The sequence below is a fragment of the Gobius niger genome (genome assembly GCF_951799975.1).
Source record: "Gobius niger genome assembly, chromosome: 20".
Classification (NCBI taxonomy): Eukaryota; Metazoa; Chordata; class Actinopteri; order Gobiiformes; family Gobiidae; genus Gobius; species Gobius niger.
Genome location: NC_136871.1, coordinates 14,042,948 through 14,061,187, shown reverse-complemented (window position 1 = coordinate 14,061,187; position 18,240 = coordinate 14,042,948). Strand labels below are relative to the sequence as shown.

Below are 18,240 nucleotides of genomic sequence, written 5' to 3'. Positions count from 1 at the left end.
CAAAAACCCTACTGCAATATTTGAAACTTTTGGAGAATGCAACCATTGTAGTTTTAGAAAGATTTTCGCATAGATTCATGGAAAATAATTCTTACGTCAGCCTGTTTTGTGTTTGTTCCACAGTACAATGTGCAGACCTACTAGTTTCACACCTGCTGAACGTCGCAGTGAAAGAGCCTGGAGCTTTTACAAAAGTACAAGTACTGTATTCATCAAGTTCTCTATTCACATCATGTCTAGTGAAACTTTGCCATCTGCCTCAAAATATACAGTAAATCTTCTTTAATTGTTATTTTAGAAGAAAGAATTAACCCCATAGATAACTGAGAATTTGCACCTTTTTACATGGTCTGTAGGGAGGGCAAACATCCCGCACACAAAAACCATGGTTCAGAAAAGTTTATCATATATAAAACAATAATTTATTATTTCTCTCATTTTACAAGACGTCAAATGTGTGGGTAGCTAAAGGCTTGTTACATTCTGATGGATATACAAACCCCTAAGAATAATAAAGTATGCTGTGTGCGTCTTAACAGAACATTACAAGAGAGTGAGAAACATCAGTTGTCTGTACAAAGACATTGTTAGGTTTGGGCTGATGAGTTGCTGGTATTGTCCACTTTGGCAGAAACAGCAATTACACTGAAAAATAGAGCTGAAATTAGATTTGTGACAAAACAATTTACAAAGTTGTCTTTAAAAGGTTTATACATTCTACCTTGCAAGAAAATAACATTGTTTCCATAAAGTATTAATAACAGTAACATACTGACAAAGATATATTGTACAAACATGTCAATTATGTAAATGCTATTTTATGTTGGCACACGGTTTATACACTATCAAAACCTTTACAAGAGTTAAACAAAGTGTCCTTTTGAAAAGAACAAGCACAAATTTGGAAAAATATTATTGAAATCACTTGACTCAAATGACCCTATCGACTGATTACGAGTCCAATCATCACTTGAATAACTGTCCGTTCACTAACCCAGTAGAATATGTCCATCCAAAAAGACTTTACTTGTTTCTATGTACAAATATTGCCACATTGAACGAGGCAGGATTTTCTACCCCAAACGATAGTGTCCTATGTACAGGCCAGTCCAGGTGCTGCCTTGGACCAGCTCTCAGACTGTGGTGACAGACAGGAGCGAATTGTACACCCTCGTCCCATCTGGTGACTTGGTGCCGTGGGTCAGCAGTTCTTGGATGGTCATCCAGTTGTCAAAGATTTTCTTATTCCTCTTTTTCATCATCTTTTTGTGGCTGAGTTGGATGATGTTCGGCTCCTTCTTGTCTTCAGCGGCAGACATTTCTTTGAGACAATCAGCGCGACTCTGCTTCATGAACTCGCGGCGCTGCCTCTGCTCTTTGGCGCGAACAGCGTGCTGTTTTCTCTCCTCTTTGCTCCAGTAGCGGCCCATCTTCAGCTCACTGATTGCATCATCGTCTGTGGTCATACCACTTCGCTCTTCGTGGATCCGGAGGGCACGCTCCCGCAGTAGCTTGTCTCGGACGGGGCGCTTGGTGATGTAGCGTGTGCCGTCACTGCGGATCTTGACCTTCCACTCCATCTTAGGGTCCAGGTCGCTGTTGGGGTCACGGCATATGCTGACAAGGCTCATCTGACTCTGGGCGTACTCTACAGCAGATTTCTGTTGGATGAGCTGCATGTAGCTCTGGTAGTGCTGTGCATGAGCCGGGATGTGGGCATGCTTGTATGGGGAGTGGGGTAAAGCACGAGCAGACCTCCTCTCTTTGGGTTCGGGAGGCACAGCAACATCTTGTTCCTTTGCTTTGCTGCGACTTGGTCCTTCAGCCTCTAAAACAGGAGACAGGAGCGGCTTTAGTCCACGGCCAGAAGCGCTGGCACAAGGCTCTGCTGCTGCCGCCTCCTGGTTCTCTCTGCGAAGGGAGTTATCTGGGGATAGCTCTAGTGTTAGCGGTGTGCTACGGCAGCTCTCCCCTGTGTTGTAGGCACTGGAACTGTCCTTATCGGACTTTTCTGGCAGCTCAGTGATGTCAGACAGTTCGTGGCGGCGGGCATCAATGCTGGTGTTGTAATTCCGGAAGCTGCTGTCGTGAAGCATCCAAGACTCACGACATTGCTCTTTCAGCTGTTGCAGCTTGTGAGCCCTGACGATATTCAGGCACTCCAGCTCTATGGTACGCAGCTCCTCATTCAGGATCTCCAACTCTTTGTCAACGCACTCGCCATTCTGCCCAGTGGCCCCTTGGCAGTACACCCCTTCTACCCCCAGTCCCATCTGACATTTGAGCTCAAGCAGCTCCCTGAATCGCTCACATTCGTCGGCCGGGATGCCCAGGAAGTCAGTGTCGGCGTAGTCAGCAGATATGAAAGACTCTCCGAACGGTAGGTCACTGCTGCCGAGCGTGTCCTGGCTGAACGTTAGCTTACGGCAGCTGCCCAGTGTGTTAGAGGCCGTGGTGTGGTCGTCACCCAGGTTTTCTTGCTCGGAGCTCTCGTCGTTTCTCGTGCTTTCATCTGTGCGCCCAACTCCACTGTCTTTCTCATGATGGTTTGAGAGCAGGGTGGCCGTGTCTGTGGTTCCGCCATCTTCCTCGTGCTTCTTCTGTTGGCAAACAAACAAGATTTTACTAATTCAGCACGTTAAAAATATGTTTATGTTTATCTTTTCTGAAGAGTATTGCCAAATGCTGTACTCTGCATTGGTATAGCTTGGTATAGCTTAGTATATTTTTTCCCCTGCATACTTCATTTGGGCAACAGTCTATCGCCACAATGAGTTTTGAGTTTGGTAGATGAAGAACATTTGGTGAGTGACAGAACCTACTGCAACAATTAAACGCACACCGACTGACATCAATTCAATTACTATGAATATTATCTTTGGGAAATTGTAGCCTGAGTCACAGATACTGAAAGGATTTGTTGTAGCCAGTGAGGACTATGGGCTCGTACCTGCTGCAGCATGTTGGCAGTGAACTGCATGGCCTGGTGGTGCTGCTGCTCCAGCATATCCATGTGGAGGTCATCCAGGAAGTCGTTCCTGTCGTCATCCATCCAGCCTTCATCCAGCTGAGACAGAGGAGGAGACGCTTCATTAAACACACAGTAACTTTGAACTTTCAGAAAACTTTGAAAAGAAAAGTGTTGAGAAAGAGTCATGTTGGGTAAATTCAACCAAAATCAATTAAGGAGACAGAGATGAAATGCTCTAATATTTTCTGTTTTGTGTTTTTTTGTGAAAATAGATCAACTCAGTGCCACATAATTAACGTTTCAGTTTATAATGTACTGTATCCTTATTGTATGTTAAATTATGCACAAAATTGCAGAATCAAATAACGAGGGATGTGAAACTTATTATTACACCTTCGAGCAAAAACAAGGAATTGGTACAGTAGGACAATAAATAAACATGTTTGCTGATGTGCAAGAGCAAATGATTATTCGAGTTGTTGTGCATTCACATTGTACAGCCTCTGGCACACATGACAAAGATCTATTAGAATAATAGTAAAAAAAAAAAAGCTAGTTTGCATGTACGAAATTTGACTTGCCAGGCAGCAAAAATATTATATATATTAAGATAGTTGGTAGATCAACCAGTCACAAGTCATGAGAGCGAAATGTCATACATATATCAACTTATCAGCTTAACCCTGACCCTGCCCTAGCCACTAACCTTAAGGATAGTGGGCTGGTGCCTAATGTTAATACGTCTCTGATTGGATGATGAATGTCCTCTGTTTACCAACTAACTTAGGAAAAATATTTTTGCTGCCAGGCAATGAAACAAAATGGTGTAAGTTGTGTATAGAGTAGTGCAACATCAAAGCAACTTGTTTGCATCATGACCATGTATTATAATGAATTACCTGTATTTCTGGCCGAACCACAAGCAGAGAGACGTTCTGGTTGCCCTCACTGGTCAGCAGTGCCACAGCATCTTCCCGATTTTGGATCTCGACTCCGTTGATCTACAAACAAAACAGAAACAAATGTTGCCCACATTTCTTAACAGTCAGATTTTCAATTAATGACCACCAATGACCACCTACCTGAATGATTTTATCCCCTTCTCTGATGCGGCCGTCTTTTGCAGCAATGCTATTGGGATCAATCTACAATCAAAACACTTAAGGTTAGTTATTTGGACAAATGAGAAACGAGAAACCAGTGGAGTATTGACCTGTAGTCTCCCTATAGTTGGCACAATAATCATTTTAAGTAAATAAAACACTGTGTTTCTCTACATATTAACAGAAAGCTATCCAAAACGAAAAACAAAACATTGCTCATTTTTTTAGTGTGGGTGCCAGCATAGAGGGCAATGTAGGTATTGAAAGGAAAGTCAAATGAATTGGTCTTCAAATTGTGTTACATAGACCTAAAGACAGTGACCCCTTGTGCTTACTTCACTTATGTAGATGCCTGCCTCATCTTCATCATCAGTCCTGTAGCAAATGGTCAGGCCCAGCTTGTCTTGGATGTTCGCTCGATACAAATCCACTTCCTGGAGACACACACACACGCAAAGAGAACAGACTCAAATAGGTGCTATGCTTTCCTCACAAGATCACAGCGCAACTATACGCAATTTGTCACTGTAATGAATGTCCAAGCTGAATGTGGGCTGGCTTTTGGCTTCTTCGCTTCCTATATGAGAAATGTTGCACTGGCTCGCAGACAGACAGATGGCCGTTTGTCATTTGTCAAAAGCTGTAATCTCCGTGATACAGGTTCGAGATACAAGACAAGAGTGGGCCGGAAGAGGTTAAACCGCTGGAACGGGCAAAAAAAATGAATGAAATACTTTGAGGGATCAGACAGAAAAGCTGCTTTGAGCATCTAACAATGTTCTTTCATAAATTTAGTGGAGTTGGAATGTCAGCCAATGCATGATGGGGTTCTAAAATTTAAAGCAGATTAGAAACAGTGTCCTTTCATCTTACGTTAAAGACAATATTGGTCAATAGACAAAAAATAGACAACTTTTCCCTCAAGTATATGTGTCTATAATCTGTCTTTCGCTGATCCTGCTGATTGTTATCAATGGGTCACCATAATCACTACATTGTGGTTATGCCAAGGATTAGCAGTAAATCTGTAATCGCTTGATAAGAAAACCAATTAATCAAGTTAAAGAATGTTATGTTTTATGTATTAACTATGATGGGACAAACTAAAATGATCTTTTTTCCCTTGATGACGTGCCTCTTATCTGTGTGTGAAAGAGTACACTGGCCTGTGACTGGATTTCATGCTCTCTATTATCCCATTAGTGAAAATGAAAACTGTGGCAACAATCTTATCCTTCTGTTTGTCTTCAGGCCATGCTCTGCTCTGTACCCCTGCCCTCCCCTCGCACATTACCCAATGTTATTAATATCAAACAGTAGGGGGCTGTCAGGGGGTTGGGGTTGAGGGAGGTCACCGTGGAGGAACAGCACAGTGGACTCCTGGCAGTCTCCAAACCCCTGCTTCATCTGGGACTCATCCAGACATTGTTTGGTGTGTGTTAAATCCATCACTGCGGCTGTGGTATCAGTGCTGGGTAATTATCCAGGAGTTATGAGAGTCATGTCACTGGAGAGAAATGGTGTGAGCGCAGCACATCTGCTGCAGCTCACTGGTGACCCGAGTCTGCCTTCTCTGGACCACAGCATGTGTGCAGGCCCTGACAGAGCGCCATCTATATCGGTAATGGACACACACAGATATATTCCAGAGCAGGTGAATATAAAGCTGGGCGGCACAATCAGCAGTTTTGCAAAGAAATGTGTTTAATTGTAACATTTTTTACTAGTTAACCTTCTTGCTCTAACATGATTGGAGTAGGTGTAGGCAGGTAGGTCTTCAGAGAAATATGAAATCATGAGCTCAAACGAGGTTTCAACCTCAAATACTGAACCCACGCTCGATAATTTACAATTCATATGTTGGCAGAATAAAGTTTATTTTACCTCATACTCCATCTCCTCACGTTCAATGTCTTGCCGAATCCCCTCCAGGAAGTCATTGGGATCAAAGTAGGCATGTCCAGCGGGATGTCTGCACAAACAGAAGGCAGCTAAATTAAAACATGAAAATACAAAATTTACTAATGCATTTGCCAATGTGTAGATTGATTTGCCCAAGGGTTACATCATTTCAATGAGAGAAGGGGACTAACTTGATAATTCGTCTCTGACCTCAAGGCTAATCACAAATTAACATCCTGTCTTATTAACTTGACTCAAGAATCAATTACAGAAACCGCATTTATTCATTAGGACGAATTCTGCTCTCAGAGCAAAACGCATTACTTTTTCACTCCAGCTCTAGGCACATCACTGAAGGCACAGCACTCACAGAAACGATACTCTTTTAGAAAAAGCAGCAGAACAGAGGAAGCACCATTTGATAAGTCTGGACACCTGCAGGCTCCAGACATGACCTCTGCACATGTTCAAAGGTTGAGCTGGAGGGATGAATTTCTCAATTAACCAAGGCCAATGCTCTGGGTTTGACAGTACAGTGGCATTACCAATATGGAGAAATAAATGTTTTATTCTGGAAATAACTATTTGGAATGAAGAAACATGGAATATGGCCCGCTTGAAGAGTATGTACAGCTGGTGCAGTACTCACCCTTCGGGCAGCAGGTAGTTGTCTAGAGCTGCCATGCCTGGTGCGGGGGCAGGCAGCTTGGTGAGGGCCAAGAGGTGCTGTAGGGTAATGTCCGTCTGGGTGCTGGTGTCTGAAAGCTGGGTGTCTGAAGTAGGGCTGGGCAGTTTGGGGTGTGGGGTCCTGCGCAGAACTTGCACCATGATGGGGTCCTTGGCTGTGCAGAAGGCGTCCACTGCCTGGTCATGGGTGGCTTTGGACAGGTCCTTTCCATTCACCTGCACAAAGAAAATAAAAAGCAAAACTTATATGTCTCTAATTTGCAATTTGTGCTTTCAATGCAAGTAACCATCACCCAAAAGAATCGAGAAATGTCAGAGGTATGTCTAAAAGGCACAGCATAAGATCTTCAAGGAGGCACATTATTTTCTTCCTCTATCACTACTCTCTGCACCCCCCAAAAAGTCTTGGGGTGGTAAAATGAGACACGACATTGTATAATTAGAGAGTCGAGCGCTAATAGTCCGGGTTAGTTTTACAAGGTGGAGGCCAACATGAGTCCGATAACCAATTAATCAGAAAGAGTCTCTCTTTAATGAAGCGAGATTGTTAGTTAAGGCTGCGACGATGAGCCCTCATTTGGCAAAGTCAAATCTCAGCGCACGCCGCTATGTGTGCCACAAGTTAACCTTAGGTGATTCACTCAAGCAAGAAGGCAATGGAGAATTACAAATAGGAGCTAATTAAGTGCCTTTTAAGCACTTAAGGTTTAAGGAGGTTAGTTCACAGGTCCTTGGACTAAATGCATGGTGTCAGCACATTAAGTAAAGATGACACAGCAGTTATTATGAGTGGATAAAATAGAGATCGTTAAAACACACCAACAGAGCACTTCATATAAAGACTGCAGCAGACACAACTTCATTTTGTCATTGTCTGTTTGGATAATGATTGCATACATTTCTATATTTGAAAAGAGTGTATGTATTTCAATACAATTGTCTGGCTTAGCAAACAGCCCCCACAAAGCACATTTTCGCACATGGCCCCTATACTGCAAGAAAACAGTCTGCATGCCTGCACCCGAACCCCGCAGCCTTGACCTACTTTGATCAGCTCCTAAATAGGTCATAACTATTAGTTTCTTCACTTCACTTTTTGGTTATTACCTCTAGCTTCATTGTCTAATTTGAATTTATGGTGCAGACGTTAAAGCAGAACTAAGTAACTCATGCCCCTAGAGGCCATAAGCGCCACTGCAGGTGTCAGAGCATGTTACGTTTTTTGCTCATTAATTGTCCATGAGAGTAAATACACTATGTCGATAGAAAAGACAAAGGGACAGAGGGATATTGTACATCCAATTACCCAATGGAGATAATTTTTCTCACTCAAACTTGACTGTAAATACTGTTTAAGTGGCGCTAGCCTGTAGTTAGCTTTGCCCATTAGACTTTTTCGTGATTCTATTAGCGTTTTACGCCTCCAACCCGGTGCAGGGGAAGTTGCAAGGGTTGTTTTCTGGCCAGAGACACCAGGTGGGAGATGAAAGACCCCCCAATCATCACATTAACACTTGTATTACCCCCAGAGGTACTACGAAATGGATCTTTGGTGACACTTTATTTTACACTACTCTTGATACATTGTACCTGCCATATTAAATACAATGTAATGTGCTCTGTAACACTGTGTAATAACTTGTACCTACAGGTTACATGCACAATGGAATAACGTGTATTAGTATTTTGGCGGTACATAATGTAATAAAACATAAGACCCAAACTCCAACCCGAACCTTAATGTCTTATTACATTATGTACCTCCGAAGTACTAATACACATTATTCCATTGTGAATGTGCTGCATAGGTACAACTTATTACACATTGTTATATAGCCCATTACACTGTGCAAAATTTAGTTGGGTACAATGTATCAAGGTAGTGTAAAATAAAGTGTTACCGGATTTATTAAGGTAAACAAGATACTTAGTACTGCTTTAACCGTGTTGGATATACAATTTCTTTTATTTAGTCTAGAGGAGGGCCTTACCTAGGGATATAAAGCACTTTGTATGAGAGCATGCTGGGTAAAGCCACCCCAGAGGAAAGAAGGATAACACAACCCAAGCTGAACTGTCCACTGTGAAAACTGGCATACATTGATAAGGTTAAGTAAGTGCAATGTGTATCAATAAATGAACAGATGCTCACAAGTAAAATAACCCAGATTTCTAGAACTCCGGCGGCCGAGAGTGATGCATCATGGGAGACTCAAACAGTCAAAGCACAAACAACAAGCTTCAAAAAATAAAAACATAGAACTACTGAAATAATAAATAATCATCTCTCAACAATATAGAGAGTGGTGTCAGTAGAATCCAATCACAGGCCTGATCTGTGTGTCATATTCTTCTGTAAATAAATCAGTACTGTACATTTGTTCATTCCAATGAATTGTCCGGTTAGAAAAACAGAAAACTATCCCAACTCAAACAAACTTGACTCCACTGCTTCCTGCCCAATTAAACTGGACTTCACAACTCTTTGCAACCGTGTTAGTTAGTTTCCCACAGCGTGCCATCCTGTTGCACATCAGCTGAGGAGGACAAGTGCCTTTGTGCTCCTGGCTGCAGACGACAGAGCTGGTTGCCTGGAATCCGTACACAAAGCCTGAATGCAGTCCCCGCCTGTAGTGGAGGGGGAGTGGGGGGGTGTCCTGCTGCACTTATTCAGCTGCTCACAACTACAACACTCTGTGGACACAATATACCAATAATTCACCACGAAAACTGCTTAACAATGTCATAAGAGTCTCGTATTATGCATTCATTTTCAGATTTTCAAAGCCATAATGGGGAGAATTGCGTGTTATACTGTATGTTACAATACAATGTCAAAAGAGAAACTAATCTGCCATAAAACTCTTATAACACACTGAGCAGTGACACATCAACAGCAATACATAACTCGCTGGACATCAACAATGCTATTTTTGCAGTGGTGCATCACAAAAAAATAAAAATATCAATTTTCACCATAAAAAACATCAAAAAATTATTAAAAGCTTGTATTTTATCCTATTTATTGGGTGAAATGTTACGGAAAGGAGACCCACCAAACACATGTGAATGAATGCAACAAAACAACTACAGGGATGATCTCTGAATAACCAAGTAGAAGTTGTCAGAAAATGCAATTCCATTTTTTTTGAGGACGTGCAGCTAGGACAGGCTCCAGTCAATCTTTGTAGAGAGGCAGCTCCTCTTTTTAATACATCCATCCATTTTAATGACAAGGGGCACCGAGGTCCCTCTTAAAGGAATACTAATTAGGTCTAAATCACACGGCTGTCTGATGAGGAATTTACACAGCTGGGCTATTGTTATTCATCGCCTTTTTTTCTTTCATTAAAGCATTGCCATTCTGACACGCACCGGGGTCACAGCAAAATGAGCAACTGAGGACTCGCTTATAGCATATTTCTGTCGACACTTGGTACAAGAGCGTGCTTTCTGAGGGAGAATCGGGGTTAGCAGGGGTGACTCGTAGTGCCGCTTCAATCCCACAATGCAAATCAGCTCGGATGTTGATATAGGGGCGATGATGTGTATTCATAGCACTGTCAGGCAGCAGTCTCTTTTTTCATTATCTGGGAATGGAGGTTCACATCCCTTTTTATTCAATAACATTTCATTCAAGACAGGTGCTCAATTCACAGGGAAAATAATGTACTACTCGATTATGTATTCCGACAGCCAAGATATGACAAACCTAATCTCCAAACACTGACGTCAGATCATGTTGTAATTTGGGAATGAGAGCTATATATTGCTATTGTTTGGACACTTGAAGACACGCAAACAATACTATTCTTCTCTCCATGTACAGACAGCAGAAGTCACAAATATAATACAAATGAATGACAAAAGATAAATCGTCCAGTGAGTGACTGGATGGATTCGTGCGTGCATAGAATTTTGAATTGAGCAAAACATTTTTAGTTTGTCACAGAGCGATAATAATTGTCCTGGCGACGTGTAAACAAGCAGCAACCTCCCTCTCTCTCTCGGTACAGCTGCTTTCATTTGCCTTTTTCTGCAAGCTGCATTTGTGGTTTCTGTTACGCACTGTTTTGCTAGATGCTTTTTCTATGGCTTTGTCGTATTTTTGTGGCGATTGGTGGATTTCTTTTTTACTGCAGAGCGTCCATAATGGTCCTGAAGAAAGCAGCATTTTAAAAGTCAACAAAAAGCCAGCTTATGAGCTAAAGACATTTGAGACCTACACATTTCTTCTTCTGAAACACGAAGAGCCCCCCACACCTGCAGCACAGTGGCGGCGTCACAAGCGGAGCTACAGGAAACAAAAAAGGGACAAAGGTGGAGGTATCCGGGCAAGACTCAAAGCTAAGCCAGACATGCCTCCTGTCCCTTCTATTTTTCGGGCTAACGGACGTTCACTGGAGAATAAAACAGATTAACTGCTAAGCTCTTCCTATAAGATGGTGAAAAACTGATGTGGAGCGGAGGGAGCTGCGCAGGAGGAAGAGGAAGGGGACAAACCCAGGAGGTGGTGCACCGTTTTTAGAGGATCAGAGGAGACTGAAAGCAGCCAGCCAGGTTTCCTCCTGGTGCTACGGTTTCCTCTATCTCCAAAAGCATATGGGTCAGGTTGACCCATGGTAGCGGCGCGGCTCATTCGCAGCGGCTCAGGACCAACACCTGAACACTATTTCGTTCTACGACAATGACAAATAAAGCATGCACGCACTGATTTTCTCAAGCAAATATCATCATGCATGACAACAATAGTCACAAACAAAAGCAAAATGCGTTTCCTTTATTGGAAAAATTGGCAGTCCCCTCTTTTCTTTAAAGATTAAGAACACACTACTCTGTCCCTGTTAACCCAGGCAAAAACACAGGAAAGACTTAGGTTAAATCCTGTTATGCAACTTTGTTCTTTGATAGGCCTATTCAGCCTCTCTGTAATACCGTTCTATAGTTTTAAGTTACAAATCCAGCATTCTTTTCCTGGGAGGAAAGCTGTGGGGTGAACAGTGTGGAGACCTGCGCTACAGCGATTCTAAATCTCCAAGACAAGAAACTGCTCGTAGACTCAATACAGTCTGGATTTTGCATGGTCTTTGATGCTGCTGGGCACTCTCCAAACCACATCCAAGGGACGTTTGCACATAGGAGTATTATTCTGCATTGCGTTTAACAGTGGATATGGGTCACTCCTTTATTAATCCTTCTTCCTCCTTTTTTTTCTTTCCCCACAAAGAAAGCCAATTGAAAGCTCGACACCTCACAGGGAGTGCGCCCGCTCATGTTGTTCCTTTAGCTAATCTGACAGAAAGCTGGGCATGGCACAAGGCTCCGAAACAGAATGGCTTTTATTTGCCACTAAACACATTTGTGCCAAGGATTACAGACCAGAGAGCTGGAAATTCAAAGAGACACTGTGTTTAATCTGAATGGGCATGCAGTATGCGTCAGTAAATGAAACTCTTGGACCGGTTCCCCTCAGCTGTGTAACATTGTTGGAATTGGAAATGTAAAATGTAAAATGTAAAACTTGGTTGAGAATGGAATGACAATGTGAAGAAAAATGTGGATAAATGGGCAGAGCTGACAACACTGATGCAAAACTAGAATTTCCAACCAAGCGAGTGCATAAAATGTCCTCTTTATTACAAATATGCAGCTTTGTACCATGGTCTGGGTGAATACTCAATTCTGATTGGCTAACTAGCGTGCGTTAAAACTGTATAATGCAGTTAGTGCGGCAACAGTTTAATCATTTTCTATATCACTCCACTGCAGCTGTTTCCATAATAATGACAAACATTTGAGTTGGAAATAGATTCAGTTAAAACAGCTTAAAACATAAAAAACTCCTGCCTTGGACTTAAAAAAAGCATACGGGCCACAATGAACAGTTTCAGTTTGTGGTATAAGCAGATTAAATAACTCGGACCCGTGTATTAGACAATTTTAAAGCACTTCGTGGAGGAACACAACTCCGCTGCGCGTTGTGGTGTTCTTGCCTCCACATCGTGCATTAAAACTGTATAATAGACGGCTCCTCGATGTTTTATCCATATTTTTAAGCATATTTAAATATTTTTATACTCTATTTAGTGGAAAAGCTAATTTACACAGCATGTTCGATCAATTTATTTTCTTATTTCCCATGACATGTGCCTCTGCAGGTCACCTTATCCATGAGCACATCTCACCCAAACAACATAGCTTCTAAATAGTGCATTTACGGGACATTTCTGGTGAATGCAGAACACTGTTGGGGTGTGGTTCTCTCTGGCACATTTGGTCTTTTTTTTTTTTTTTAAATGCTGTTTCATCTCCCGGTGTCTTTTATCATGTTCCATCCACAAAATGAGCTGTGATGGGAGCCCTCGCTGGCTGCGCTGCCGTCTGTCTCGTCTATAGTCAGACCCTGGTTATGTCTTTGTCATTTGCTTTGTGTGGACAGTAAGTACATCGCCAGCCACCTGCTCTGTCGTTTAACAGATGTGCCTGCCCACCATTGGTCCAGCAGGGCAATCATTAAAAACACACACGGTCAGGCTCGATGGCACAGTCACCGCATGGCAGATCTCCGGCTGGGTTTTAAGGCTGGCTGTGTCGAGCCTCATTATAAGCCCTTGGCCCCACTGTGCCTCTTTATTTTTCCCCAGTGCTTTGATAATAGTGCCTGTAATACTGCGGCACAGAATATGAGTAGCCTTCGACAAATAATGCCATCTCTCAGCGTCCAACTGAATAAATATGGACTTGTAACATGTCTGTATTAGACAGCGTTATGACTCAATGTGTTGATATGGTATGCTGTCAGTTTTATGTAAATTAAAGCATATACATAATGAGTTGTGAAAGGAGGTTGTAAATTAGATCCCTGCCAAGTAGCTTTCTTTTTTTGCAGCAAAAGCCCAAGCTCCACAACAACAGTAGATATCACATACAATTACATACCGGTACATGAAAGAACAGGAATACATGCATAGAGATCAGATATAAGGAGTACACTGATCAATATTCAGAAAAAACAACGGGCAAACCACCTCGTACATAATCCAAAAATAACAGTCATGATTTTTGGCTGGCATGAAAATATGCATAAGTCCCAGAAATAGTGTAACTTCTACTTATTTTAATAAGCAAGTTAGTAAGTTTACATATGGTACAAGTATGGCTGTCATGATGAATACTATATCGACTTATCAATAAATGACAGATACACAGTAAATATTTTGCCTTCCCCCATTTTTCCACTGTTTATTCTTTACTCAAAGCGAGCTGTGTTGTTTTGTATCCGAGTTTATTGTGAGATATTTAAAGACTTTTCGAACACAAATTTACTGTCATTTTTCAGCATTGAAAGGTCTTCAGTAATATAGTTCATCGCAATATTTTCCTGCCTCAATATGTCGAGCTTCAAATGTTGTTACCACGACTACTCTGTCCCTGTTAAGGTACAACAGGGTTCGCACTGACGACCATTACACCAGAAAGTCCCCGACTACTTGACACTAGAAAATATTTGAAGAATGTCCTCACCATTTGATAAGCTTTCAGATGTTTTTGAAAAATAAACCCAAACTAAGTCAAGGATAAGCCACACAGTGTGCCACTTCAGGGACAGGTTCACATAATAATCATGGAGACCTTGGTAGCACTGATGGAACATTCGCAAGTGAACCGGATCAATGGGCCTGACAGCTGCGTGAACTCATAGACCCCAATCTGAGCATCATTAACTCTGCAGTCGGCCATGGAAGCAGTCTTTCTGTCGGACACCTGTAATGATTAAACCTGTTAGGTTACTCATGTGTCTGGGCCACGATGTAAATAATACTAGACACAGCACTTCTCATTAGGCTATGACTATATTCAATTCAAGCTAAAAGTCAAGATGTCTGGACATGATGTTTGCCTGGGCATTACATTTGCATTGTTTGTTTTCTTTGTTTTTGGGCAATACAAAAATTGAGTGGATAATGACCTTTCCAGACACAGAACTGTACACACAAAAGAAGACACAACAACCCACGGTTTTGCACGTTTTTTTTTGAAGATGCCAAATCCAGTCAAAGATTGTAATTTAACACGGAACAAGTTCTACAGATTGTCACAACTCACTGAAAATTGCCGGAAAACCACAATTGTATTTTGATCAAATATTACAGTGATGAAATCTGATTGTTCTTTTTTAATCAAAAACCTTGCAGAACCTGATTGTAGAAGCACTGGTTTAAGAGGCTAGTTTGTGACGAGGCAGTGGCCCCGTATAAAGATGGGAAAGGATCATTGAGTTTAGAAAACATTTGCGCACACTCAAGGGTCGGGCTGGGTACTGTTAAAAAGCAATCGATACCAGTACTTTAACGATACTTGGTTTTTGATATACTAATACTTTTTTTTTACATTTAACTACAACAGGGCAGAAAAGACACTCTCCAAGTTTTCTTATTTTTCCCGCCAATTTTGAACCATTTTTTTGGTTATGTTTCTTATTTGTCCCAATTTTTTTTTTCATTTTTGTTTTGCCGCAAAATTTGCTCCAAATGTTCACATTTTTTTCTACATTTTCCCTAAAAATCTTTCAAAATTGATGACCAACAGCGTCAAAACTTGAATATAAAGATACCGCATTTCTTTCTGCTTTCGTTACTTACATTTTTTTCAATACCACATTGGTACCATTTCGGCCTACTCAAGAGTCAAGCATTTCCTTATTTCATGGACATAAAATACATTCGCTTAGGGCTGACACACAGAGAGCGATCAGGATTGTCTTCCATCACTTCACAAAGCCATTTTTCTTCGGCTGTAAAATGGATGTCATCACGGACAATGCTTGATAAACACTGTATCAACTGGCCATACCTTTGCCGTCAGGTGATATCTTCCATCTGGCAGTAACCCTTCAAAGCATCTCTGACAGGTTGACATGCTGTATATATAGATGATTGACAGCTGCAATGACACTGTCACACAACAACGCACCCCCCAATCCCCACGGGCCACCTCTGCTGAATTATGAGTGTGACTGTGAGGTGGACAAACTGAGAGCTTTCCAACAAATTAGCTTCCAAAACATGTGCTTAAAATAAATAAATAGCAGTACGGATCAAAGCCATGCAAAATGCTGGACTCCTTGAAACCCTGATATGCAGCTGCCATTTTAAGGGCTGAATAAAGAGCACAGCAGATCATTATGTACACTTAAAGCAGCCAGCAGGCTCCCCGCATGGGAAAATAGAGACGCAATTTGCTGTGATACGAACACAGGAGAAAGAGACAAAACACAAGCGTGCGCTGTGAGAGGTGGCTGACCCGGTGTGTTTTCACTCATTAGACCAGACGACTACTTTAATCCTAACAACCAGACGAACCTGCTCAGAGAGGGATTCAATCATAAATGACGTCGAAGGAGCATAACCTGTTTGAAGATAATGGCAGTATGTGAGGATAGGATCACATTAGCAAGAACCATGTACTAACTAGAAATGTTAGTACATTGCTGCGCCATTGCGATTGACTGCGGAATTGCGGGAAGCAAATGCAGAAATTGCATAAACTGTTCAAATTGCATAAATTGCTTAATTTGCATAAACTGGTAAAATGCATAAAATGCCATGTTGCATAAACTGTATAAACTGCATAAAGTGGTAAAATGCATGAATGGGGTAATTTGCATAAATTATGTAAATTGCATAAACTCTTTAAAATTCATAAATCCTAAATGGCATAAACTTGTCAGTTGCATAAACGCTTTAAAATGCATAAACTGGTTAAATCCCATAAAGTGGTTAATTTGCATAAATTATTAATATTGCATAAACCTTTATATTCCATAAACTGGTCAAACTGTTGAAATGGCCTCAGTGCTTGATTGGCAGAAGCTGCACAAATGGCTGAAAGTTCTGGAGTCTCCCCATTGGCTGGATTCCCCACATACACACCAATGCAAAAATTTCAAACTCTCGTATAAAAAAACTGGAAAACTGCAGAAGGCCAATTTTTTCTCAAAACCCACAAGTTGCAGAAGCTGAACATGCACAAAGTGCAGAAATTGCAGAAAATGCAGAAAAAAGTGCAGAAAAGCATGGATTTGCGGCAGCCCCATTATAAGTCAATGGGAAAAATCTCCGACATTTTGGCCGATTGCGGAAAAAACGTAAGTTGCAGAAGTCCCAAAAGTAATAGCACCCTTCTCCTCAACATGCGGAACGTTTTGATGCATAACTTGCATAAATTGCACAAAGCATGAAGGTGCTGAAAGCTCTAGAAAATCGGGAAAAAGATGGAAGAGGAATAATAATAAAGAACATGAAAACCAATAATTGACTGCGGAAGAATTCCGCAGTCAATCAATTATGGTGCCAGAGAATATATTCAAGAGAAAACATATTTGTTTTGCTATCTCGACAAAAGTGAGGCTAAAAAGAGTTCAAATGAGGAAAACGCAGGGAGACAAATTTACTAATGATGCCATGATGCTGGTTTCTGTGGAGTTTTATAAGAATGAAAGCACAAATTAAATCATACAAAATAAAAATCCACGGATTAGAAGCTGAAACAAATACTACTGAAACAACAACTCATGTAAGTGTGTGTGTAGTGCTGAAACCAACCTGACCTCCTGTATTCTGTCTCAAATTCATTATCAACACACACCTGTGACTTCACGTCAGCATGTCTCTGGATCTCTCCTCTCAATGTTCAGATTAAAACTAAACTAAATACTAGGTCTGGGACAATACACTTTTGCCACAATCCGATACGTATCACAATACTTAGGGGCCCATCTGACACGTATTGCTACACAGTAAGTGATAAGTAAGATTTTTCAAATGTGTAAAAAGAAATAAAGACATGTGTAATGTCTTTTGACATTTATTGAAGTGTTAAGATTGAAAAGTGCATTAACACAATATGTAACATGTTACAATGTTACTGGAAAACAAAGCAATGCATGATAAAAATGCCTCCAAGTACAAGTATTGAAAGTATTGCAATACTTGATAAAATATCGATACTTGGTACTGAAGCAAAAAGTATTGCTATCCATGTCTAATCTGACATTTTGTCTCATTGACAACAAAACTACAGTATATTCAACTCCTGACCCACTTTTGGCGCTGGACTACCATGGGTAAATTTTTTATATACTGTAACTAGCATTCATACAATTTGTAGAAAATGTGTTACTTAACAGTCACTACATCTGCTCTCTCAGGCGAAACATGCTTCCTGGTTGTTAAAACACTCTTTAGCACCATTTCAATATGTCTCCAGTGTCAAAAAGTGCAAAACAAGCAGCATGCTGTTAAACATAAACTTTAGTCAAAGTAAAACTCGGGTGAGAATGCGAGAGCAGTCAGTCAGCATTCAATTGACAAAGAGGAGGTGGGCAGCAGTGGGCTCTCACAGCATTGAGAGAGCTGTCAGCTCAAGCTCACCCCCCCAACACCCAGGACCCCCCGCCCAGTCCTCTCCATTGAGCCCAGAAGGGCCACCTCTCCCTGACCCCCGTGACCAGAGTTCAGCCCCGCTAAAAGTGACTGCCTGACCGGCAAATATCAGCTTCAATCCCCCAGTGCATTC

At 41.4% G+C, this 18,240-nt stretch overlaps 1 protein-coding gene across 3 annotated transcripts in view; it reads right to left on the bottom strand.

Moving 5' to 3' along the window:
* Positions 1–394: 394 nt before the first annotated feature.
* pdzrn3b (PDZ domain containing RING finger 3b) overlaps positions 395–18,240 on the bottom strand; it is a 102,365-nt gene continuing 84,519 nt past the window's right edge. For all 3 annotated transcript variants that reach the window (XM_079578544.1, XM_079578545.1, XM_079578546.1), the window contains 7 exons: positions 6,626–6,879; positions 5,959–6,046; positions 4,410–4,508; positions 4,054–4,116; positions 3,871–3,972; positions 2,951–3,067; positions 395–2,600 (listed from right to left, as the gene is read on the bottom strand). In XM_079578544.1, the coding sequence (XP_079434670.1) occupies positions 1,134–2,600; positions 2,951–3,067; positions 3,871–3,972; positions 4,054–4,116; positions 4,410–4,508; positions 5,959–6,046; positions 6,626–6,879 (2,190 nt within the window). In that variant the 3' untranslated portion in view covers positions 395–1,133. The remainder of the gene's footprint in view (positions 2,601–2,950; positions 3,068–3,870; positions 3,973–4,053; positions 4,117–4,409; positions 4,509–5,958; positions 6,047–6,625; positions 6,880–18,240) is intronic.